The sequence below is a fragment of the Musca domestica genome, unplaced genomic scaffold, assembly GCF_030504385.1.
Source record: "Musca domestica strain aabys unplaced genomic scaffold, Musca_domestica.polishedcontigs.V.1.1 31, whole genome shotgun sequence".
NCBI lineage: Eukaryota > Metazoa > Arthropoda > Insecta > Diptera > Muscidae > Musca > Musca domestica.
This window is the reverse complement of record NW_026712309.1, coordinates 2145789-2172020: the sequence shown is the minus strand read 5'-3', so window position 1 is coordinate 2172020 and position 26232 is coordinate 2145789. Positions and strand designations below refer to the sequence as shown.

General features: G+C 36.0%; 1 protein-coding gene across 1 annotated transcript in view; it reads left to right on the top strand.

Moving 5' to 3' along the window:
• LOC105261663 (Repulsive guidance molecule) overlaps window positions 1–26232 on the top strand; it is a 135670-nt gene that overhangs the window by 82124 nt on the left and 27314 nt on the right. Inside the window, exon 3 of the mRNA XM_059124970.1 lies at window positions 21149–21308. Coding sequence (XP_058980953.1) covers window positions 21149–21308 — 160 coding nt within the window. The remainder of the gene's footprint in view (window positions 1–21148; window positions 21309–26232) is intronic.

Here is a 26232-nt window from a genome sequence, read left to right as displayed (position 1 = left end):
TAAGTTCGCATGGCTTACAAACATTTGATATGTAACATATAATTATGCAACATAATTAACATCATTAAGAAGATACATACAGCTTCGTTTTCACATATACACGTTGATAGTATCTTATTTAATTTTGTTAAACAGAAATCTTCAACAATCTTAACGCCTTCTTGCCTGTTTGGCTGGCTTGTTGGTCTGTCTACCTAACCACCTTCCTTCCAAACCCGATGTGATACTATGCTCAGATGTGTGTAATGTAACTTGATTAGCCAATTTATATTAAAAGAAATCATCTGCCTGGTTTAACTTACAATAAAAATAAAAATCTCTCAGGTTTTAATTACCAACATCATTATGGGTAAATTCTGCAATGGAAGGCGTCGAACATCATCTCTTGGCATCATCACCTTTAATGTATGCATCGGATATCCCAAAGGCAGGCATTCAGACCGACAAACTGACACATAAATAAATATTAATTTTTGTACAAGATTATTTAAAGATGTTCTCAGAAATGTAAATATGTTATGAGCATGTGTAAGGTTGTGCTGTGACCATGCAAGGATTGAGATACGGATTTGTGTTCGAGGCATTAGTATGAAAATCAAATTTTGCATTAAAGAAAATTTGGATTATCCTTTGATGTCAAGAACAACACAAGGAGGGAAGGATTGGGGGTGACGATGGCCTGGCCTTCATGGCAAGGCAATTTAAAAATATTATGAGAGTAGAGAAATCCTTATATATTCACTGTTAACATTGCTACAAACAGAGAAAGAAAAGAGGTATATAACCCGTCTCAAAACGATATTCGCCTACATTGAACCTCCGAAAAACTCACTCGAATTTGAGTAAAGAGCGGCAGCATTCCTGGAAGTAGAAAAACAAAACGAGCAAACTCTATTTTTCGGTTTCGCTCGAATAAGGGCTAGTATACTTTGCTCGTTATAGAATAAGAGGAGAATGTGTTCGAAAACCAACAGATTCAAGTCTTCGAGAGCACTCTTTTAGTTTTTGTCATAGCGTGCCACTAAAGTATCAATTTTGCCACTTTTTTTTGGGCTTTGCTACCTTAGTGCCACTTTTTTATTTTGATCCTAAATGAGCCACTTTTTTGAATTTTTGTGCCACTTTTCTATACATTGTGCCACCTTTTTTATACCCTCCACCATAGTAACAAGGTATATTAAGTTTGTCATTCCGTTTGTAACACCTCGAAATATACATTTTAGACCCCACAAAGTATATATATTTTTGCTCAGCATAAAATTCTACGTCGAATTATCAATGTCCGTCCGTCTGTCCGTCTATCCGTCTGTGGAAATCACTCTAGCTTCCGAACGAAATAAAGTAAGTTGAAGTAAGTGCAGGTCTACGTCTTCGTATAGCCCCCATATAACGGTACCCCCGGTATTCCGCATTTGGATGATTTTAGCGACATTTTTTATCGGAATTGTTTCAAACTTGGTATTTGAAGTTCGTAATAGATACTAAAGCATATGAAAGTAGATTGTCTGTGTAGGTTCACGTCTTCTTATAGCCCCTATATAACGGTACCCCGATATTCGGTATTTTGAAGATTTTAGCGACATTATTTACGGGAACTATTTCAAATTCTGTATTTGAACTTCGTAATGGATACTACAGCCTATGCCGGAAAATTGTCTGTGCAGATCCATGTTTTATAACCCCAATGAACCTCCCTAAATTCGGGATTTTATTTATTTTAGCTACATTATAAAAATATTTTTTTTTTAAGTTTCGCATTTAAATATTATAATAGCTTATGACAAAATTTGCCTATGCAGGTCCACGTCGTCGTATAGACCCTAATATACGGCTACATTCGCTATTTTTAAGATTTTAACAGAAATTTTAACCGATTTTATTTTTTTTTTGTGAATATTGCCAAATTTTTACCACATGGTGGAGGGTATTCAAAGTTCGGCCCGGCCGAACTTACAACTTTTTTACTTGTTTTAAATAAAATGTGAAATAAATTTTGCCACTTTCTGTGCCACCATTTAAAATGATATGTGTCACTTTTTTTAAGAAATGATACTTTTTGAAAATTTCCAGCGGTCACACTGGTCATACTGTTGTTGTATTTTCTCAAAGCAGCAAACTAAACAAAACAAACCACTTTCAAATATTGTCGCTGATCTGTACCAACAAGGCTTGATTTTTGTGCATGACCAGCCTTGCTTTTACACACACGAATTGGCAAACAACATTTTTTCCACTCGAGAGAAAATTCTCACTCTATTTCCAGCGATTCTGCTCCCACTCTAATTTTTCAAACAGGAGAGTTTCGGAGTTTTCTCTCTTAAGAGAGAGAAGAATAAAGTCCGAATAAAACTCTCATCCTTCGAGCAAGTGCCCCAAATATTATTTTATAATTTTTGAGTCCTCGCTTGTATAGTTCTGCGAGTTGTTGAATTTGATAGTGAATTGAGTCAATGTTTCATTCGTGCAATTTACTTGAAATGCAATGACATTGGAGCCGGTCTATTATCCTGCATTCGTCCAGAACTCGTTCGGAATCTCAAATGTGTTTCAGTTCCCAAAATTTATGGTTTTCTAAACCCTCAGCCAAATATCAGGGGATATATAATTTGATATGGCCAAAACGTGCCTCATCGAAATAACGATTTTAGACCCTTGGAGTCGATCAAAGGACCCTTGGAGTCGATCAAAGGACCCTTAGAGTCGATCAAAGGACCCTTTGAGTCCAAACGTCTGTCTGTCTGGCAGGTGCACACGATAACTCTCCAAAATTGGTGCAACGTAATATTATTATCAAACCTAGATACCCTACAACACACTATGGTCAGTGCAATATGTATGTGTGCATTTGTTTGTAACATAGAGAAGGAAGCGAGGTAGCCCATAATTCCTTTTGGTGATCTGCATAAACTCACATTCTGAGTCTGTCCGTCCGCCTGTAAATGTATTTTTGTAAACAAAGTACATGTCGCATTTATTGCCCGATCAAGATGAATTTTTTCCATAAATCATTTGTTTGACCAAAAATGGAGATAATCGGTAAAATTTTAAATACATCTCAAATATATGTGTTCGTCCGATTTGCTTCTTATTCTGCACCAAATATGTAATATTAGTCCCAATAGAATGGAATTTGGCACATACGATCAAATTGAGTCCAGAAATACCCTTGTCAAATTTTTATTGAGATAGGATCTGATATTGATATAGCTCCCATATATATCATTATCGGATATAAGGTTAATTGTGCACCAAATGGCTAATATCGGCCTAACTTGACTGAGTTTTAGTAATTTCGACCGAATTCATCCTAGAAACAAGTACATCAAATTTGGTGAAAATAGGATCAGATAAAGCTATAGCTCCCATATATATGTTTTATCGGATTTGGGCTTTCAAGTCCCTCAAATTCGTAACATGCACCCCGCAAGAGTGATATTTGGTAATAGATATCAGATCCAGCCCACAAATACCTCTGCCAAATTTTATCAAGGTCGGTTCAGATATAGCTATAGCTCCCATATATACCTTTATCCACTATCTAGTTTATTGTGCAACATATGGAGCAAATTCCGGCACTACCGACCGAATTCGGCCTAGAAGCATGTTCTTCAAATTTGGTGAAAATCGGTTCAGAAATAGCTATAGCTCCCATATATAGTTTTATCCGATTTGGTGCTTAAGTCCCTCACAAGAGTAATATATATTCCACAACAACGATCTTTGGTACCAAATACCAGATGCAGCTCCGAAATAAGTGTATCAAATTTTGTCAAGATCGGTTCAGGTATGGATATAGCTGCCATATATATGTTCCATCAGATTTGGTGTATAAGTCCCTCACATTCGTAATATTCATTCGACAATAATGATATTTGGTACTAAATTTGGTGCAAAATTAGATTAAGGGGGGTTCAGATAACTTTGCAAATTTTATCGGGCACGGCAAAGATTCGGATATAGCTCCCACATATATATTCTTAATCCGATTTCAGGTTTATTGTGCAAATAATGGCTAATATCTGCCCAAATGGAGTGAATTTCGGGACGTACGTTTCGTTTTGTGCAACTCGGCTCCGATATATATTTCTATACCCTACACCAAAAGGTGGTCAGGGTATTATGTCTTTGTGCATTTGTTTGTAACAGGCAAAAGGAAACGAGAGAGACCCATAGTTCCTTTTGATGATCTGCATAGAATCACATTCTGAGTCGATTTATGTATGTCCTTTCGTCCGTCTGTCTGTCTGTCCGTCCGTCTGTTCATGTATTTTTGTAAACAAAGTACAGTTCGCATTTATTGCCCTATCCATATGAAATTTTGCACAAATCATTTGTTTGGCCCAAGGACGAACCCTATTGAAATTGGAGATAATTGGTCAAAGTTTAGATATAGCTCCCATATATATCTTATTCCGATTTGCCTTTTATTGTGCACCAAACGTATAATATCAGTCCGAATAGTATGGAATTTTGCACGTACGATCAGATTGGACTTGAAAATTAGTATGCCAAATTTGATCGAAATCGGTTCAAATATAGCTATAGCTCCCATATATATTGTTCATCCGAATTGTTATTTTTGTCCTCCGCAGCCGTAATATGCACTCTGTAACAACGATATTCAGGGAAATATATCAAATACAGCTCAGAAATATATTTGCCAAATTTTATCGAGATCGGTTCAGATTTGGATATAGCTCTCATATATATCCATATCTGATTTCAAATTAATTTTGCACCAAATGGGCAATACAAGTCCGAATTTAAAAGATACAAATGCTTCGGCATATTTAGTCCTTTGAACTTTAAATTATAGTGATAATCATAGCGTATATGATTGAATTCTCCCATAAAAACTTTTAATTGTTATGCGCAGCTCTACTAAATTAGCAAAGTGGTATTTAATTAAATCCTCCTGCCAGTTATATCATGCACTCTATAGCAAACTATAACTGCTCTAAAGCCGAATGTTGATAGGCGGTATGATCTACTTGAAATACATTTTTTTGTTACGTGAGCTCTACTAAATATGCATAGTGGTGTGAGGGATCGTTTAGTCGGCCCCGCCTGACTTCTGACTTTTCCTTGCTGGTTTAATATAATTCATAATGAAGTCAACATTGTACTATATAGTAATGTTATTTGGTACTAGATGGCCGTCATTTTTTTGAAATCGATTCAGAGTTGGATATAGTTCCCAAATTGTGACTACTCTAAATCTATAATACGCAATCAAATAAGGTTCATAGTTGGTATGATCTACTTAATTCTTAATTCTCAATATAATATTGGTTTGTTACAGGAGCTCAACCATATACGAATAGTGGTGTAGGGTATTGTGTAGTCGGCCTCGCCCAACCTTTAACCTTTCCTTACTGGTTTCCATTTATCTTCATTTTTGGTGATTTCACCCCTCTGTGCATCGGTAGGGCCAACACCTCTTATTTGTACATCTCTATGTTATTTACATAAACCCTTTTTTGTGTAAATTTAATAAAATAAGAAAGTGTAAATAATGCTTAAACTTACTTCACACTATTCTCATTCTCCCTCACTCGCAAAGCTGGCGACAAGCTAAAGCCATAAAATATTATCCGCTTACATCTATGCACACAAAATCCATTTAGCAGCGACCTTATAAATAAACCAATGAACAACTTTATGAATCCTGATGCTTGTTTTTCCAGCTTATGCCGGCATTCTGCAAAAAACGAAATACAACAAAAACAATGGCACAGTAACTGCACACAAAGAGGAAGCTGCAGTTTTTGTAGGCGCTAAACAGAGGCGTAGATATGTAAGGCGTTTCCCCGAAATCGCTTTCCAATGGGCATCCGCCCCCGCAAAGCTACCCCCGTGATTTAGGCCCATTACTGTTGTTGCCACAACATTCAAATTGGAGGCAAATTTCTATAAAATATGCGTAAACAAATGCTCACGGAAGCACATAATTGGATTTATATTGTTTCTTTCTGCTCCCGTTTTTACTTTGTTCTTGTTTTTGTAATGTTTTACACTGCCACTCGTTCGTTGCCAGCTTCATGCATTCATTTGTAATCACCGCCAACGTCGCCGCTTTGAATAATGAAACTGAAACCCATTTAGCAATTTACCATTTTTTTTTTGTTTCGGCCGAAACATTTAAACAAACGCCAGACAGTAACAACTACAATAATATAACAAAAAGGCAACAATACGAACAGCAACAACAACGGCAGCAGCAATAGTAGCTATTTAATACAGCCACAAAGCAAAGCCGCATCATGTCAACAAATGCAGATAAAAATTTTTAGCTCCATTTACAAATAGGCATCGCGGGTGTGTTCCCTTGCATATGTAAATAGCATTCCAGTCGAGACCAATAGGTGGGCATTGTTTTCGTTGAGTGTGGGTGTAAATGTGTGTGTGTGTGCGTCCGCATGGATAAGGTCCATTTGATAGGTAGACAATAGCAAAATTTTTTGGAGAAAATAAAATAGCACAAGGTTAGAGGTTTAATAATTTATAAAATTTATGACACTTGCAAAATAAATAAAGAAGAAGTTGATGAAGGTTATTTTGCATTGCGGCTGGACCAAAAGTTCGATAATCTTGAGTACGGGGAAACATTGCCTTCTTATTAGTCTTAAATGGTTATAAAACAGGATGTAGTTTTCACTTGCCTTTGAATTAAATTCAATTTAAAGCTGGAATTTATTATACCCTACACCACATAGTGGTAAGGCTATTATGTCTTTGTATATTTATTTGTAACATGGAGAAGGAAGCTAGATAGACGCATAGATACTTTTACGGATGTTCATAGAACCACGTTCTGAGTCGATTTATGCATGTCAATCTGTCTCTCCGTCCGTCCGTCCGTCCGTCGTCGCATTTATTATACGATTGAGATGAAATTTTCTAAACAATATTTACCCTATTGAAATTGTTCAAATTTAGATAAAGCTGTTATATTATCTTCAACAGATTTCGGGTTAATTGTGCACCAAATGGCCACTATCACCTGAATTTTGCCACATCCGACCGAATTCAGTCTAGAAGCCAGTACATCAAATTTGGCGAAAATATGCTAAGGTATAGCTATAGCTCGCAAATACAGGTGGGATAAGAAATTGCAACAAAGTCAAACGCCATAATTTTTATTTTTTTTAATTATTGTATGAAAGCAAAAAATGTCGGAAATAACATCAAATTTTAGAATAAGTTTAGATTTGTTCGAACTGGTCACCTTTGGCACGAATTATGACCTTCAAACGGCCAATGAAACCGGGTCACACTGCCCGAATGTTGCTCTTAGGTACTTTGGCTCATTGCCGGCGAAGCGCTTGCTCAAGATGATCGACACTTTGGTATTTTTTAGTGCCAACCTTTCTTTCCAAAATACTCCAGACACAATAGTCCAAGGGATTGGTATACGGAGATTTTGGCGGCCATTGTGCGGAAATGAAGCGAGAAACCTCATTTTGTAAACATTTTTGGGTGGCCCGTGCTATATGCGATTGTACTGAGTCCTGTTGGAATGTCCAAGGTCTGCGGCCAAAATATTTGCGTGCACAAGGCTTTAATACACTCTACCAAAAATATTCTCGCGATAATATTCGGCATTCATGCCACGGTCGATTAATACGAACGGAGAGCGACCATCGGCTGTTATGGCGGCCCACACCATCACTATGGCCGGCGCTTGAGTTCTGGTGGCCAACCGAAGGTGCACAATTTCAGCTGACCTCTTTGGCCTCTGGACAACGAATGTTTTCTCATCAAAAAATTCGGCAGTTCACCAACTTCGGCCAAACGGAGCAACTCTTTAGCTCTTTTGAGTCTATTTTCTTTCTGTTGCGGTGTAAGTTCTTGATCTTTTTGGAATTTCAAAGGCTATATTCCTAGCTCATCTATATCTATAAAAGAGGAAAATGTTTGTATGTTTGTTTGTTTGTTTGTAATTTATGGACTCGAAAACTGCTAAATAGATTTTCCTGAAAATTTCCATATATACTGCAACATCGCCTGAAAGTAGCATAGGCTATATACATTTTTGAATTTCCACTTGGAACTGGAGATATAGCATCAGAATCGGAGGTACCTCCCAAAAGTCTAGATTTTATATGCACATACCTATTGATTGGTTGAAGATACAGTCTCCAAATTTGGAATACGTAACGGAATTTGGAACAAAAATAAGTTTTCCAAATTATATTGTAATAGGTTCAGATTTGGATATAGCTCCCATATATATTTTCGACCGATTTCGTTCATTTGATGCCTCAAACACAATATGAATGTTCGATTCCAATGAAATTTGGAATGTGTGACGGGATTTAATCCGAAAATAAATTTGTCAAGTTATATTGAAATCGGTTCAGATTTGGATATAGCTCCCATATATATATTTTCGGCAGATTTCAAGCATTTGATGCTCCAAACAAGCTATGTATCCCCAATTTCAATGAAATTTGAAACATGTGATAGATTTTATCTAAAAAATTGATTTCCCAAACTATATTGAAATCGGTTCAGATTTGGATATAGCTCTCATATATATTTTCGACCGATTTCAAGCATTTGATGCACCAAACACGCTATGTATCTCTAATTTCTATGAAATTTGGAATGTGTAGCGGAAATTAAAACAAATATACATTTGTCAAATTATATTAAAATCGTTTCAGATGTGGATATAGCTCCCATATATATTTTCCGCCGATTTCACATATTTGATGCACAAACCACGATACGTATTTCCGATTCCAACGAAATTCGGCATGAGTGGCTAAATTTGGTACAAAAATAAATTTGACAAATTATATTCAAATACGCTCAGATGTGATTATATCGGCTGAGTATATAGCCGATTTCACATATTTGATGCACCCAAAGCGAGAGAGACAAAAGCTGGCACCAGAAAAAATTGCCAAATTATATTGAAATCAGTTGAGGTTTGGATATAGCTAACATATATATTTCGGCCGATTTCCTACATATTATGCACCAAACACGATATATATGACCGATTCCAATGAAATTCAGAATGTGTGGCGGAATTTGGTTATAATAATAAATGTGATAAATTAATTGGAAATTAGTGAAGATTTGGATATAGCTCCCATATCTCAGCCGATTTCACATATTTGACGCACCAATTTCAATGAAATATGAAAGGTGTGGCGGAGTTTGGTGTAAAAGTAATTTTTTTAAAATTATATTTAAATCGGATCAGATTGGGATATGATTTTAATAAGAACCATTGACCCACAACGCCTTAGGCTAACACTAAAAAACAACACAACAATTGATTTGAAATACGCTTATTACGGCGAAGTATGTTGCTATCTCGAATTCACTAATTGCAATAGATATGCCACTCAACTTCAAAAGATTGCAGTTTACTGCACGCTTGGTATTTGCTATGAAATAAATAAATTCGAAGGACAAACCCTTCGTGTATGCGTGTCATGTTACTGCTTTTCTAATGGTTTTGTTTATTAACGCATTAAATTAGTGCAATATTTTTTTTTAATTTTTAAATTTGTTTCTCTTTATCCAACATATATTCGTAAATAAAATTTTGAATGTATATAAAATCAAAAGGGGTAGCGAAGCGCACCGGGTTCAGTTAGTTTTTCAATATTTGGCGAATGGAATATAGCGATATGTTCAGCTCACGAGCCATTTTTTGGCCACTGCGACACGTTTCGATCAAGTCGCTTCTTTATTTTTCAAACCATTTCTGCTGATTTCTTCTGTCCACTTCCTTGACTTCGGGCTACGCTACTAGTATTACGGTAACGAGCGATGGTACAAGACACAAAAGATTTATTCACATTTAAGTGCTGGAGTGCTCTAACCATAGCCACTTGTGGTTTTCCAGCCAAATATAAAGAAATCACACTATCGCGCTTGAATTCCATCACGATAAAATTATTTTCTGGAAAATTCTCACCAAAATGCTTTTGTACGCTTGTCATACGAGTGGCCAAGGAATGGCAGGAAGTTGGTTGCAGTTTTTTCATCTCACCCTGTATTTTTAATTAAAAACACCATAAAATAACGAAATAAGCGTCCGATTCCTTTCAAACTTCACACATCACAATATCTCTACTAACACAAGATATGATGTGAAGACGATATATATCGGTCTGCCTCTTCTGGTACTTCCCCCACAAACGATCACAATTTTAAATACTTAAAGCTCTAATAACTTGCGAAACAAGTCGGCGATTACATTCGAACCTGGTAAATTCGAATATTTCCCTCAACAAGAGATCTGACGTGAATAAAGTTTTTTTGCCTACTTCCTCCGTTACCTTCCCCACCACAGTTAAAATTTTGATTTACAATTAATCGCAAAATTGTAAATCAATTGAAAATAAATGATAATTTTTCTATACATTTTGAAGGACGTAATATTTTTATTAGTATTAGCTGAAGTGGAATACTTCGGTTTGCTATATCTGGCACCTCACACACATTTTAACATTCTCTATTATCTTTATTATCACATATCTTATATCTAGTGATATAGTCCAAATATGGCACGTTGTAATATTTATATCAGATATATATCAGAGAGGAGTTGGATAATATTGTCTAACTCCATCGGTAGCCCCCCATAAAGGCACAACATGACAAATAAATACGGATGCCAAAGAATGTTTAAATAAACGTACAAAGATGAGGGTATAAATCCGTCGGCAGATACTTTTTAACCTGTTTAATTTGATATTTAGATTTTGTAATGGATTTTACCTCCTGGCCACACATAATTATTTATTTATTTATTTATTGTTTTTTTTTTTTTTTTTTTTTTTTGAAAACATTATCGCTCTGAAAAAATCACCCCCTGCCAACAAGAGCTTATATGCGAGATTACAATACTACAGAAAGAATTACGAATCAGTAACCCATTTGTTCAAGTAGTTAGCAGTGTAACCACCATTCCCATAAAACCCTCTTATGCATTTTTCGAAAACGCAGTTCTGTACACACCATTCAACTTGAAAACCCCCAAACTGGATTCAGTCAATTTCCAAATGTTGCAAATATTTGATAAATTTGCTTATTAAAAAAAGTTTTGCCCACAACCAGATGGCATGATTTATGTTAAATTGAATGGACATATTGACACATTGACGAACCGTTACAAACATTCAGGGATGTGCAACATATTTATTGCATTTAATGCTGACTTTGTATAATTATCCTGTGCTGTTGTTGTATTTTGGTATTTACATCCTGTGGCATTAGCATGCGTTCTATTGTGAAGTCGCCAATGATGACGACGACGATGATGACGATGATAATTCATCATTCAGTTATGCAGTGTGTCAAATAAATTGGGGGAATATCGTCAAAATGTTGATGGTTGTCAGTATTCAGTTAGAGGCGCTAAACCATCACGTGTTTCGTGAAGTTTGTAGGACAAAATGTTGGTGTGAGCATTTTTCTAACAGAAATTGTAATAGATATATTAATTTAAATATTATAAATGACCGGCAGAGGGGTCTTCTATAGACTGTAGTCTTATAGACCTAGAGATGACCTTTCGATCATCTGTATTTATATTGAATATTCTAGAGGGAAGACCCACAAGTTTTCTATAGCAGAATACATATTTTATGGGAATAAGAACTACAGGCCATCTATTAGAAGAAGACCCATTAATCGTCTTTGGACCTACTAGTCTTCCATGGACTGAACATCTATCAATCTTCCATAAAGAGAAGGCCCACAAATTATAGAGAGAAGACCTATAGGTTTTCTCTAGAGAAGAAGACACAAGAACGTAAGACCTACAGAAGGCACATGCAAGTCATCCGTAGACAGAAAAGCTGCAGGGGGTTCAAAGACAAAAATGAACTGGTACATAAAGAGAAAATCTACAGGTCTTTTATAAAGAGAAAATCAACTAATTTTTTATGAAGCGGGATACCTGTCGTTAGACAGAATACCTAAAGATATTCCTTAGACGTCGTTCACATAAATGGAAGAACTTTAAGAGTATCATTGATAGAAGACCCTCTTAGGTACTCCTACAGCCATGAGACTTATAAATTTTCGGCAACTGATGCAGAGAAGTAGTGTCAAATTAAGCTAACAACAATTAAAAACGCAGCTAAGTTTAGCCGGGCCGAACTTTTGATGCCTCTTACAATTTTGAAGAATCTTGAAAAATTTAAAAAACAAACCAACAGTAAGGAAAAGCCAAATGTCGGACGGGGCTGACTATATGATACCCTACACCACTATACATACAGGGTGAGATAAAAAAAATTGCAACAAAGTCAACACCATAATTTTTACATATTTTTTAATTTTATTAAATGAAAGCAAAAATTGTCGGAAATAGCATCAAATTTTAGAATAAGTTACGATTTGTTCGAATTGGTCATCTTTGCCACGAATTATGGCCTTAAAACGGCCAATGAAACCGTCACACGCTGCCCGAATGTTGCTCGGCGGTATTTTGGCCCATTCCCGGGGAAGCGCTTGCTTGAGGTGATCGACACTTTGGTATTTTTTAGTGCCAACCTTGCTTTTCAAAATAGTCCAACTGATTGGTATCCGAAGACTTTGGTGGCCATTGTCTGTTGGAAATGAAGCGAGGAACCTCATTTTGTAACCATTCTTGGGTGGCGCGTGTTGAGTGCGATGGTGCTGGGTTCTGTTGGAATGTCCAAGGTCTGCAGCCAAAATGTTTGCGTACCCAAGGCTTTAATATACGATCCAGAATATTTTCGCAATAATATTCAGCATTTATTCTGATGCCACGGTTTGTTTGATTACAAACTGCTGGACAACGAATGTTTTCTCATCGGAGAAAACCAAATTCGGCAGTTCACTACTTTCGGCCAAGCCAAGCTACTTCTGGAAAATTCTCACCAAAATGCTTTTGTACGCTTGTAAACAATATAATGAGCCGTCATTGGAATAATTTTAAAAGCTGTCGGACGAGTGGCTTAGAAATGACAGCAGTCTGAAATTGGTTGCAGTTTTTTATCTTACCCTGCATAGGAGCTACATCCAAATCTCAGCCGATCTCTATAAAATTTAGCATAGGTATTTCCGAGCTCTATAAAATATCTGCACCAAATCGGATGAAACATATGTATGGAGCTATATCCAAATCTGAACCGATCTTGATACAATTTGCGAGTGGTATTTCTGGGCTGTATCTGATACCTTACATCATTCTTGTGGGTGCATATTGCGATTGTGAGGGACTTAAACACAAAATCGGATGACCCCTATGTATATATGGGAGCTATAGCTATTTCTGAACCGGTTTTCACCGAATTCGATGTATTTGCTTATAGACTGAATTCGGCCAGATGTACCAAAATTCAGGACATTTGGACTGATATTGACCACTTGGTGCACAATTAACCCGAAATCGGTTGAAATAATATGAGAGCTATATCCAAATATGATTCTCACCAGTTTCAATAGGGTTCGTCCTTGGGCCAAACAAATATTAAATTGCCATTCTTTTCTTCTCAATCGGATAATAAATGCTACCTGCATTTTGTTCACAAAATACATGGAAAGACGGGCTGACATGCATAAATCAGCTCAGAAAGTGATTCTATAAAGATCTTTAAAAGTAACTATGGGTATATCTCGCATAATACCCTTGCCACTATGTGTGTGGGGTATAATAAGAATAAATAATTATAAAAGATGTATTTAACTTCTTCACTACTCAGAATACCTATATGTCTTCTATTGACAGAAGACATACAAAGAAAGAAGATCTCTAGATGATCTAGAAAGAGAATCTTGGGCCATCTACAGACCGATAACCTTCAGGTTTTCTATGGACAGAAAAATTAAAGACATTGTATAGGCAAAATACTCACACGTATTCTATGGACAGGACAGCTACATGTCTTCTCTAAACATTCAGGTCTTGTATAGAGAGATGTCGTGCAAGCCTTCTATATAGACAATACACAAAAGCCTTTCATCAACACAAAACCTACTGGTCTTCATTAGGTCTCCTATTAGTACGACCTAGTTGGTAGTCTAGAGATGGAAGAACTATTTGTTATGGATAGAATTACGTATTTTTGGTATCCGGAAATTTGCGCAGTGGACTTACTTTAAATTAAACTAATAAAAAACGTTACTAGTATTATTTTCCTTCATCCTTGACTGTTGATCCTACGAAAAAAAAACACTGCCGTTTTTATTGCGTTGCCATTGCGAACATTTAAATTACTTAAATTGTATTTTTCATGGTGGTTAATTTCACACATGCATATTTCATTATTTTCGGACCATCCGCACAACGTTTTGTTGGCATTTTATTAACGAAAAAACGAATGAGGAATATATTGTATGATCATTTTTCATTTCTACGGCTGGAATTACAGTAGGCTCCATCTAAATGATACCAGAAAACAAAATTAAAAGATTAAATTCTAAAAAAAAAAATACTTTTTTCAAATAAGAACTTCTAACTAACGAAATAATTGTTAACCCATTAACACCCTATTTTGTTATTATCCGACAACGACTGTAATTCATATGTTATCCACTCCCACATGTACGCAGTTGTGTATGTAATTATATGAACTTATGCAAATCTGTTTGTATCCTTCACACACACTCACACATACACACACCCTCACATACGAATCATCCATTAAAATTGTTCCTGTTTAAAAATAAATGATTGTTTGCGAGTGTGGCCGAAGTGAGTCACTGAGTGAGTGAGCGAGTCCTCTGCCCTGGACAAATTGAATTTAAAAATGCGAAAAATACGAGTTATAATAATTTTCCCTCGATGCTTTTTCGCTCAAACCACAGAAATAAATCAAAAGAATATTCAATAATATTCTCTTAATAAGAATAATTTATTATTGCAAAAACAGTTCTCTTCACTAAATTACATGAATCATCAGTGTGAAGTGTGTGTGTGTGTACTTCTTTTAAGAGGAGTGTTGTTTTTTGAACATAACGGTGACTTTAATGTCCGAAAATATTTCAGGTGAGATGTTTAAAAATATATTCAAATGGAATGGAGAGGTTAGGGCATGAGGTTTAGGGCCCTTAGAATATAGCTACAAAAGCAGTTATTGAAACATAATAAACATGAGTTGGAAATCGATCCAAGAGGCAAAATTATTCTAAGATCTTATGGCGCCCAAACAATGAGATAAAAACCTTTAGAAAATAACAGTCTATTGAGCTGACATTTGTATATCCTCAGACCTTGATCGTGACATATGTATCAAAAGGGATCATTCGGAAATTTTCAAAAAAGAAAATAACCCTTTTCTAATTTTGAAAATATTTTGAAAAATTTGGAAGTGTTGGGGAAGCTATAGATTATACGTTTGTTTCAGTATGACTGTACCCAATTGATAGCGATGGAAAAATACTATTAATTTATATTTTTATTATTTTTTTTTCCAAATATTTTTTGAAAATTGTAAAAATGAATGGTTGATGTCGAAACCATTTTGAGCCTGTGGGCTAGGTGCCGCATTTTAAATAAACAAATTGAATTCAAATTAAAAAGCATTATGAATCATATTAAAAAGATTAACATTTTACAAAAATATTATGGCTAAGAAACGAGATCAATTGATGCGCCGTATTCGGATCGAGTGAGGTTCGATTTTAATGAAACATTTGAGGCATTAGAATATATATGCTTCCCTACAAATAAACGGCAAATTTCATGATATGGCTACATCGACACGAAACATAAAAAATACTACATAAGTCACAATTATTTCAAATGTTGACCATGTTGTCGAGGTACATTCTATCCCTCGAAATGCCCCGGATCTGTGGTTGGAACTCAGTTTTTCTTTATTATTAAAAATCTGAAGCTTAATTTGGATCGACTTTGAATATCTTGTAAGAAAACTGGAGCTATTGGGCAAAGATAGTGACTTATAATTTAAATAATAAGAAAGTGACAATGACCTACTTATTTCGAGAGCTGATTCGATCTACTTGTGTGTGTCCATCCATGTAATCACTTTACAGGTCGTAGTAATTATTCGATCCTCATGGAGTTAGGGTCAGCATAGAGACCCTTTGTTTTTGGAGATGTTCAAGATAAATTTAGCAAGTAATTAAGTGTTTACAACAATACAGAAGTCTATCAGAGTGGATGCTCATCAGATATTATTTAGAGGGTTAAAGAACCAAATAATACATTAGAAAACGAAAATTGATATTTGAAATGTCGTTTTATGTTCTCAATTACACTGTGTAACACAACAAATAATTACGAGAAAATCCAGCAGATTATGAAAGAAGAGCTAGAAAAAGAAGACATATTTATCTGTGCTTTTAAAGGCAAGTGCCCCCACTTCCACACTTTTGGAAATTTTTGGATTAGAATTCCGTGGAATCCATACATGTAAGATATACAGGGTGAAACTGCAAATTTTGGCCTTCAAACGGACAATAAAACCGCTGCCCGAATGTTGCTCTGCGGTATTTTGGCCCATTCCTGGCGAAGCGTTTGTTTGATTTAATCGACACTTTGGTATTTTTTAGTGCCAACTTTGCTTTCCAAAATACTCCGGACACAATAGTCCAACGGATTGGTATCCGGAGATTTTGGTGGCCATTGTTCGATAGAAATGAAGCGAGGAACATTATTTTGTAATCATTCTTGGGTGGCGCATGCTGAGTCCTGTTGGAATATCCAAAGTCTGCGGCCAAAATGTTTGCGTGCCCAAGGCTTTAATAAACCCTACAGAATATTTTAAAGATAAAATTCGGCATTTATTCTGATGCCACGGTCGATTAATACGAGCGGAGAGCGAACAACGGCTGTTATGGCGGACCACACCATCACCGTGGCCGACGCTTGAGCTGCACATTTTTAGCTGACCTCTTTGGCAAGTAAACTCGATCATTTTGTTTGTTTACAAACTGCTACACAACGAATGTTTTCTCATCGGAGTGAACCAAATTAGGCAGTTCACCACTTTCGCCCAAGCGAAACAACTCTTTAGCTCTCTTGAGTCTCATTTTGCAATATTTGCCGAATGGAATATTGCGATATGTTTAGCTCATGAGCCATTTTTCGGCCACTGGGTTTCGATCAAGTCGCTTCCTTACTTTTCGAACCATTTCTGCTGATGTTGTCCACTTCATTGACGTCGAGCTACGCTACCAGTAACGCGGTAACGAGCGATAGTACGAGATATGAAAGATTTATACACATTTAGCAACTTGTGGTTTTCCAGTCAAATATAAAGAAATCAGACTATCACGCTTGAATTCCATCACGAATAATTTTTTTTTTTTGGAAAATTTTCACCAAAATATATTACGAGCTGTCACTGGAATAATTTTAACAGCTGTCGGACGAGTGGCTTGGAAATGACAGCAGTCTGAAGTTGGTTGCAGTTTTTTTTTCATCTCGCCCTGTAGACCGGTCCATTTTTCGGTATAATCTCTATGTAATATAAACTCCGATTTAAAGTTTACGTTTTAGTCACACCTATCTTGATTTTAGTTATTGGCTAAAGAATCGTATTTTGGTCTTTTCGTGGCTTGAAAACCTTCCGGCAGATATAATATAAATACCCCCAATATGTTTATAATTTGCCATAAAATTTAACAAATTTCGGCATTTTGAAGGTTCTTGCCCAATCAGCCACACACGGTACAACCGTAGGTTCAACTTGGATCGAAAGCCAAGTTGTGTTCTTCGGTCACAAAGGATACAACATTGAGTACAACCTCCCTTTCTTCATTTTTCGAACAGTTTATTTGAGTTCAGATGGCACCGCAAATAATTTCGTCCGCTATAAGTGGCTTAATTGGTTTTATTTATTATTCATGTTTGCATTTCTATTTTGTAATATTCACTAAAATCACACATTTGATCAGATTTCGTGTTGTATCATCGAAAATAAACACAATATGAAATTGTGAGCGACATGCCCACAAACGTTACAATCAGTTGTTACAACATGAAACAAATCAAAAACTTTTGATTCATTGTACAGCCTAGGCACAATGTCCTACAACCGATACAATTGATACAATCTTAAATACAAGTTGTACAACAAGTTGTATCGTGTGTGGCTTGCATTAGGAATGTCGATTTTTTTTGATCACATTGTCTTACCGAAGTGTCTGTACGTTTAGCTCGCTCGAAACTTTTAGCCGTTTTTTATACCCTACACCACATAGTGGTAAGGGTATTATGTCTTTACGCATTTGTTTGCAACATGGAGAAGGAAGCGAGTAGCTATGGATCATGGTTGAGGATCTTCATAGAATCACTTTCTGAGTCGATGTATGCTCCGTCTGTTTGTGCACAAAATGCAGGTCGCATTAATTATCCGATTGAGATTAAATTTTCCGGCCAAGGACGAACCCTATTAAAATTGGTGAGAATCGGTTCAAATTTAGAAATAGCTCCCATCTATATATCCTCAACCGGTTACGGGTTCATTGTGCATCAAATGGCCAATATCAGTCGAAATGACCTGAATTTTAGCACAACCGACCGAATTCAGTCTAGTAGCAAGTACACCAAATTTGGCGAAAATCGTTTTGAGATATAGCTCCCATATACATGATTCATCCGATTTGGGAGTTTAAGTACCTCACATGCGTAATATGCACTCCACCAGCTTGATATTTGGTACAAGATAACTTATGAAGCTCAAAAATATCTCTGCCAAATTTTATCGAGATCGGATCAGATTAGGATAGAGCTCCCATATATATATTTATATATATATATATATATATATATATATATATATATATATATATATATATATATATATATATATATATATATATATATATATATATATATATATATATATATATATATATATATCTTCATCCGATATCAGGTTTATTGTACACCATATGACTAATATCAGCCCAAATGGAATGAATTTTGACAGTTCTGACTGAATTCACCTTAGAAACAACTTTAAATTTGGTGAAAATTGGTTCAGACATAGCTATAGCTCCCATATATTGAATAGATTTTTTCATATTCAACCGAATTTTACCATTTGGGGAAACTCGATCTGGTATATCTATCGCCCCAATAAATATTTTTTAATAAAATTCTTATCGAAGTCATATCATGGACTGAACAGGAATGTTATTTGGTTGATAGTTGAGCTCGTCGGTCCCGCCCGACTTTTGACCTTTCCTTACTGATTTTTTTACGTTTAACGTATTCCTCATCGTGAAGTTTACGAAAATTTCATCCCTTTAAATTCGCCACATTTTATGATTGTCCATCCCCTCCTCCAGCATGTTTTTTGCGTCATGCAACAATTTGCTGTTATTCCAATTTACCATAAATCTAATTTTGGCAACAAATATGGATCTGGTTTATTAATAAAATTCTAAAATAAACGCTGAAAACCACAGCTGAAAAATGGCAACAAACAGAATAAATTTAAATATATTCGGATGCAATGGCCATTAGTTTAATTTAAAATGACCCATGTGTCCATATGGAAATCATGTTATATTTTCGTAAATGGAATTATGTGTGAAATGCGAAAAATGGAGGAAGAAGGAAAAAGAAATGAAACTAAACTAAAAAAACTTTAGCAATTGTTAAAAATGAAATGACAACAATGTCCTTTTTATTTATCCTCATGATATGGGCGATGTGGGACATTTTGGTTGTAGCTATTCCTCTCTGTACCTCAGCAAATGTGAAGGCACACAAGCATGTGCACCATGCCATAGTATTACTGAATGGGGTGCGTAACCGATTATTTGTGTCATTTCCTTTAGTTCGCATTGCAGTCCCAATTCCAACACTCCACATCTGACACATCTGGCAGATGCTTGTATTATTTCATTTGGAAAATTCAAAATAAACTGTTGTTGCAGTTTTCTGCTTCCATCCTCTTGTTTTTTCTGTTGTGTTTGGCAATTTATCAATGTAGCTGGCCAAGGAAGTGGCAATAAAAAATGCAATATTTCTATTTAACCGCTTTTTATCCACCAACAAATCAGCCAAGTCAACCAAATGCAACAAACAAGTCATTCCACAACAAAAAATGTTCAACTGGAAAATTTCATCACCGAACCCACTTACCTTCTCTTCTCCTCTGGCTCTTGCCTCTCCACCCACTCAAATGTCGGTGTGCTGTTGCTTTGTTGGCTTCTCTCGCTCTCGTTCGGGAAGATGCAACTTTTCGTCGCCGCAATATATCTTTTTACAGCTGCAACCACAGTTGCTTACATTTTGCTGCGACGAAGCTTATTTTCAGCTGCTTGTTGCCCTCGTTCGCCTTCATCTTCTTCTGCTTATTGGCAACAATTGAGCTGCCAATGCTGACAGTAAAAATGCTATCTCGTTTGGTTTCGTCTTCTTCTCCTCCGTTTTTGGAGGGTCGGATGGGGTTCCGTGCCCATTTTGTGAGCGCAATTTAAGTTGCAAAATTTTTATTACCCATGGTGCACATTTCAACTTTGTTTGAGCTGATTGCGAAGCTAAAATTTTCTTATTCTTTTTATTTTTGTTGCTGCTGTCGTTGATATTTTTTATATATTTTTCCAGCAAATGACAAACGTGTCGATACATTTGTCATTTGGAGTTATCGTAAAATGTACAGTGAGTAGAGTTAACGAAAGATGTGGAATGTACATACGATGATGGGTTCAGATGGGTCGGATAATTTGCACACACCCCCACACGACATGAAAAGTGCCGAAAGAAAAGTACTGCAGAATATTTTTAATTATCAAATAGATTTGGAGAATTAAGTGAAAATTTGACATTCTTGTTAATTTAACCATTATCAAATTGAAGGTCTGATTCTGCCTCTCCTATTTTATGCATTTTTTATATCAACTCAAGAAAATAAAATAAATGTGAAAAGTCCTTGCCAGGGTTAGAGCAATGGTGATATACATATGGACATAATTGCCACCACACTCGGTGTAAAAACTCACGATATTTCTAATATTTCCTAAAAATATAGGAATTAAAATACCTCGAAAAATCAACTCCCTAACACAGCCCACCCCAATTCCCATAGTCATTCTTAATCCCTGCTACTCTCGTATTGTTATTTTATTTATGTGCTATCTTAGTTTATTAATTTATCAAAAAAAGTTTTCGTTTTCGGAACTAAATTTTATTTTTGTTGTTTTCTCTCTGTTGTATTCTTTACAGTTGCAATTACTGTTTGCCTCGTCTTGGTGACAAGTGTCAGCGCCGAAGAATGCGGCCAAGAGGAATTCACCAAATGTGCTGAACCTTTAGAGATGTTGCATTTAACATCAGAATTTTCTATTGGTGCTGCCAAAAAAGAGGAACTGGATAAACTTTGTGTGTAAGTATTAAAGAACAAAAAAGATAACAAGACAAAAAAAAAAATCAGGAAATAAAACAGGAATAGAAAAGTTGGTCGAAGGCGATAATTGTGTGAACTACAATTTCTTCTATTGAGTATAGAATACCTTAGGGTCCTCTATTGAGTATAGAAGACTTAAGGGTCTTCTATTGAGTATAAAAGACCTCAGGGTCCTCTATTGAGTATAGAAGACCTCAGGGTCTTCTGTTGAATATAGAAGACCTCAGGGTCCTCTATTGAGTATAGAAGACCTCAGGGTCCTCAATTGAATACAGAAGACCTCAGGGTCTTCTGTTGAGTATAGAAGACCTCAGGGTCCTCTATTGAGTATAGAAGACCTCAGGGTCTTCTATTGAGTATAGAAAACCTCAGGGTACACTGAGTATAGAAGACCTCAGGGAGAGACCACAAGGTCTTCTATGGAATATAGAAGACCACAAGGACTTCTATGGAATATAGAAGACCACAAGGACTTTTATGGAATATCAAAGAGCTCAAGGTCTTCTATGGAATATCGAAGAGCTCAAGCTCTTCTATGTAATATCGAACAGCTCAAGCTCTTCTATGGAATATCGAAGAGCTCAAGCTCTTCTATGGAATATAGAAGAGCTCAAGCTCTTCTATGGAATATAGAAGAGCTCAAGCTCAAGAAGACCTCAAGCTCTTCTATGGAATATAGAAGACCTCAGGCTCTTCTATGGAATATAGAAGACCTCAAGCTCTTCTATGGAATATAGAAGACCTCAAGCTCTTCTATGGAATATAGAAGACCTCAAGCTCTTCTATGGAATATAGAAGACCTCAAGCTCTTCTATGGAATATAGAAGACCTCAAGCTCTTCTATGGAATATAGAAGACCTCAAGCTCTTCTATGGAATATGGAAGACCTCAAGCTCTTCTATGGAATATAGAAGACCTCAAGCTCTTCGATGGAATATAGAATACCTCAAGCTATTCTATGGAATATAGAAGACCCCAAGCTCTTCTATGGAATATAGAAGAGTTCAAGCTCTTCTATGGAATGTAGAGGAGCTCAATCTCTTCGATGGAATATAGAAGAGCTCAAGCTCTTCGATGGAATATAGAAGAGCTCAAGCTCTTCGATGGAATATAGAAGAGTTCAAGCTCTTCCATGGAATATAGAAGAGCTCAAGCTCTTCGATGGAATATAGAAGAGCTCAAGCTCTTCGATGGAATATAGAAGAGCTCAAGCTCTTCAATGGAATGTAGAAGAGCTCAAGCTCTTCGATGGAATATAGAAGAGCTCAAGCTCTTCGATGGAATATAGAAGAGCTCAAGCTCTTCGATGGAATATAGAAGAGCTCAAGCTCTTCGATGGAATATAGAAGACCTCAAGCTCTTCTGTGGAATATAGAAGACCTCAAGCTCTTCTGTGGAATATAGAAGACCTCAAGCTCTTCTATGGAATATAGAAGACCTCAAGCTCCTCTATGGAATATAGAAGACCTCAAGCTCTTCTGTGGAATATAGAAGACCTCAAGCTCTTCTATGGAATATGGAAGACCTCAAGCTCTTCTATGGAATATGGAAGACCTCAAGCTCTTCTATGGAATATGGAAGACCTCAAGCTCTTCTATGAGATATGGAAGACCTCAAGCTCTTCTATGGAATATAGAAGACCTCAAGCTCTTCTATGGAATATAGAAGACCTCAAGCTCTTCGATGGAATATAGAAGAGCTCATGCTCTTCGATGGAATGTAGAAGAGCTCAAGCTCTTCGATGGAATATAGAAGAGCTCAAGCTCTTCGATGGAATATAGAAGAGCTCAAGCTCTTCGATGGAATATAGAAGACCTCAAGCTCTTCTGTGGAATATAGAAGACCTCAAGCTCTTCTATGGAATATAGAAGACCTCAAGCTCTTCTGTGGAATATAGAAGACCTCAAGCTCTGCTATGGAATATGGAAGAGCTCAAGCTCTTCTATGGAATATAGAAGACCTCAAGCTCTTCTATGGAATATAGAAGTCCCCAAGGTTTTATAATGCACATAGAAGGCTTCAAGGTCTCCCCAATTTTTATAATGCACGTAGAAGGCCTCAAGGTCTCCTATTGAGTATAAAAGACCTCAACGCCTTCTATTTCGAAAAGAAGACCTTCGCGTTGTACATCGAATATAGAAGACATACAGATCTGGTATTATATATATATGCAACTTAGAGGCCTCCCAATGTATACTCTGTTATTATGGCTTCTTTTTATACAGACTTTCTCAATTTCGTCGTGGCTGCTTCCACGACAAGAAGGTGCACACATTTTTTATTTATTAAGTTTATCCTATCCATTCCGCCAGTCCATCGTCATGTATGAATTTTTCATTGAAATTAACAAAAAAAAAATGAACGAGCTCAGCAAGAATGAAAAGCGAAAAAGTTATTGGCCAAAAATAAAACGGCTAACAAGTCAAAAGCATGAGAAGAAGACTGAAAAAGCGCAATGGGAATATCAAATGAAAGTAACAAGAAATAACTATAACTGTAAATTAGTGAACAAAACTAATTGCGGGTGGTCGTCTACTCCGTTCTCTCCATGGCATTGGTGTTGGCTTCCGCTACCACTTCCGTTAGCTCGCTGGCCGGTGGGAGGATGAAACTATAAACATTCATTTCACAGATTTATATCTGAGAAAAATTATTTTGTTACGAAGATACCTTTGCAGCGAAAACAACAAAAGAAACAACTGAACACACAGCCACCATTGGCGGATGTTAAACAGACCCCTAGCTAGCCATTTCAGACAACTTGGCATGGCTGCCATTCAATCCAGAAAAAATCCCAAAGAGAATCAAACATTGGTGACTGCTGCAACAAAAGATATTTGTAGCACGAAACATCATGTGTCCATGGAAAATTCAACAGAGCGTGGGTGGGGGGAAGGGGAGTTGGAATGGGACAAGGACAGCCATTCTATTAGCCGGCAAACGTTTTCTGATAGAGTTGAAAAGACAAAAACGAAAAGGAAATAAAAAAGAGAAAAACTGCAATTTCTGTTGGAGTTGTAACCCCATAATTTAATGTTTCCCCTGAATATGTGACTCGAGATTCGTTTCTTTTTTTTTTCACAATGTGTCTGGATACGGTTCACTGGTTACATTGTTGCCCATAAATTAGTTAAAAAAGAAAATTTGCACCAAAAAAAGCTAAAAGTTTTGTTCTTTCTGTTTCTCACACCAGTCATTAGGAGTACATTTCACATGTTCGCCTTGTCTCTGATATTTGTGTCTCCGTTGGGTATTTTAGGGATTTAAAATTGTCCTTTGTGACCAAAACTAAATGTAAAATCTTAAATCAAATAAACAAACGGCCACGGTCCGCAAAAGACCGTCCGTTAGTCTGTCTGTCTGTCGTTCTGCCTTCTTGTTTACATGCGAGGCTATCGTTGATGTTCTCATCAAACAAACAAAGTCAAATTGAATTTGAAAGTTTTTTATTTTTGTTGCGAAATTCACGAAAAGGTGCGGGTTTATTAAACTTTTTTTTGGGGATAATGAACTTTAGTTGGAGTTCCATTGAAATATCATCTGTTTTAACCCTTATATGAAAACCAAAACTTTTAAACATAGACGATCCACAAGTTCCTGGCCGAACATTGGCATACATCTGTACAAGACTGACGTATTGATATTTTGAAAAGCCTGAAACGGAATACACATTACGGCTTTATTTCGGATCGAATTGGAAACGGGCTGAATCTATGTGTAATAAAGCCATATCAATCCAGGAATAGGTCGACATATAAATACTGTGATCATAAATATATATTGAGTGATTTTATACGAACTTACCAAAACACGGAATCTGATTACAAAATTCAAAATTCAGGGTAGAGGTCTTTTCATGTTGCATGTGTTATCTCATATCGAATAAGATTGCCATGGAGTTCAGATTAAGACTGTAGGAATCCTCTAGTTATTCATTTTATGTGAAAAAATATTATTGATTTGGTGCTCAATTAGCACGAAATCTGCGAAAGTCATTTATAGGAGCTATGTCCAAATCTAAATCAGGAATCAGTGTTGTGTCATTGTGTGTTTTATCAATGACTTTGGTAGAATTGTGAAGTAACAAGTTTAAAAGTATCAGTCGGTTCTGCTGACAAATGTATACCCTCAGCCAATATTCAATTATTTAAATATATTTTGACTTCGGTTATGTTTATTCAAATTGTTGACCCTCTATGGAGTTGGTTTGATGGAATGGGTCAATATTGTCCATTTCGTATCGGACCTAAATAAATATGATATAAATATTGCGACGCGCCAGGTTTGGACTATATTGGTTGCTTCCCTCACTTTATATGAAATATGTTTTTAGAAAATGTTAAAATGTGCGTGAGGTACCAGATATAGTCGACTGAAGTATTCAATTTTCATACTTCATCTAATACAGATTAAAATATTGGTATAGGCAAAATGATAAGAAAACGGATCATTTATATCCATTTTTATCATTTATATTTATTTTATCAATTTTATCAGGTTTCTGGCAAAGAGAGACATATTTAGATATAGCAAGTTGTAAAGAATCGCTGACTTGTTTCGCAAGTTGACAGACAAAAGTATTGAAAATTGTTCTCCTTTGTGGGTGAGGTACCAGAAGGGCTCGCATATATATATATATATATATATATATATATATATATATATATATATATATATATATATATATATATATATATATATATATATATATATATATATATATATATATCGGTTTGAGAATTATTACACGAGATGCTGTTGGCTTTCCATCCAACCCTAAGTACTTATTTAGGGGCTGAGGAACGCGCCTACTATCTTAATTAAATCTATCTCTCTATATGTAAAAGAAAGTTGTGTTAGTTACTAGTCTTATAACATAAAGACCGCCGGTCTGATTTTAACG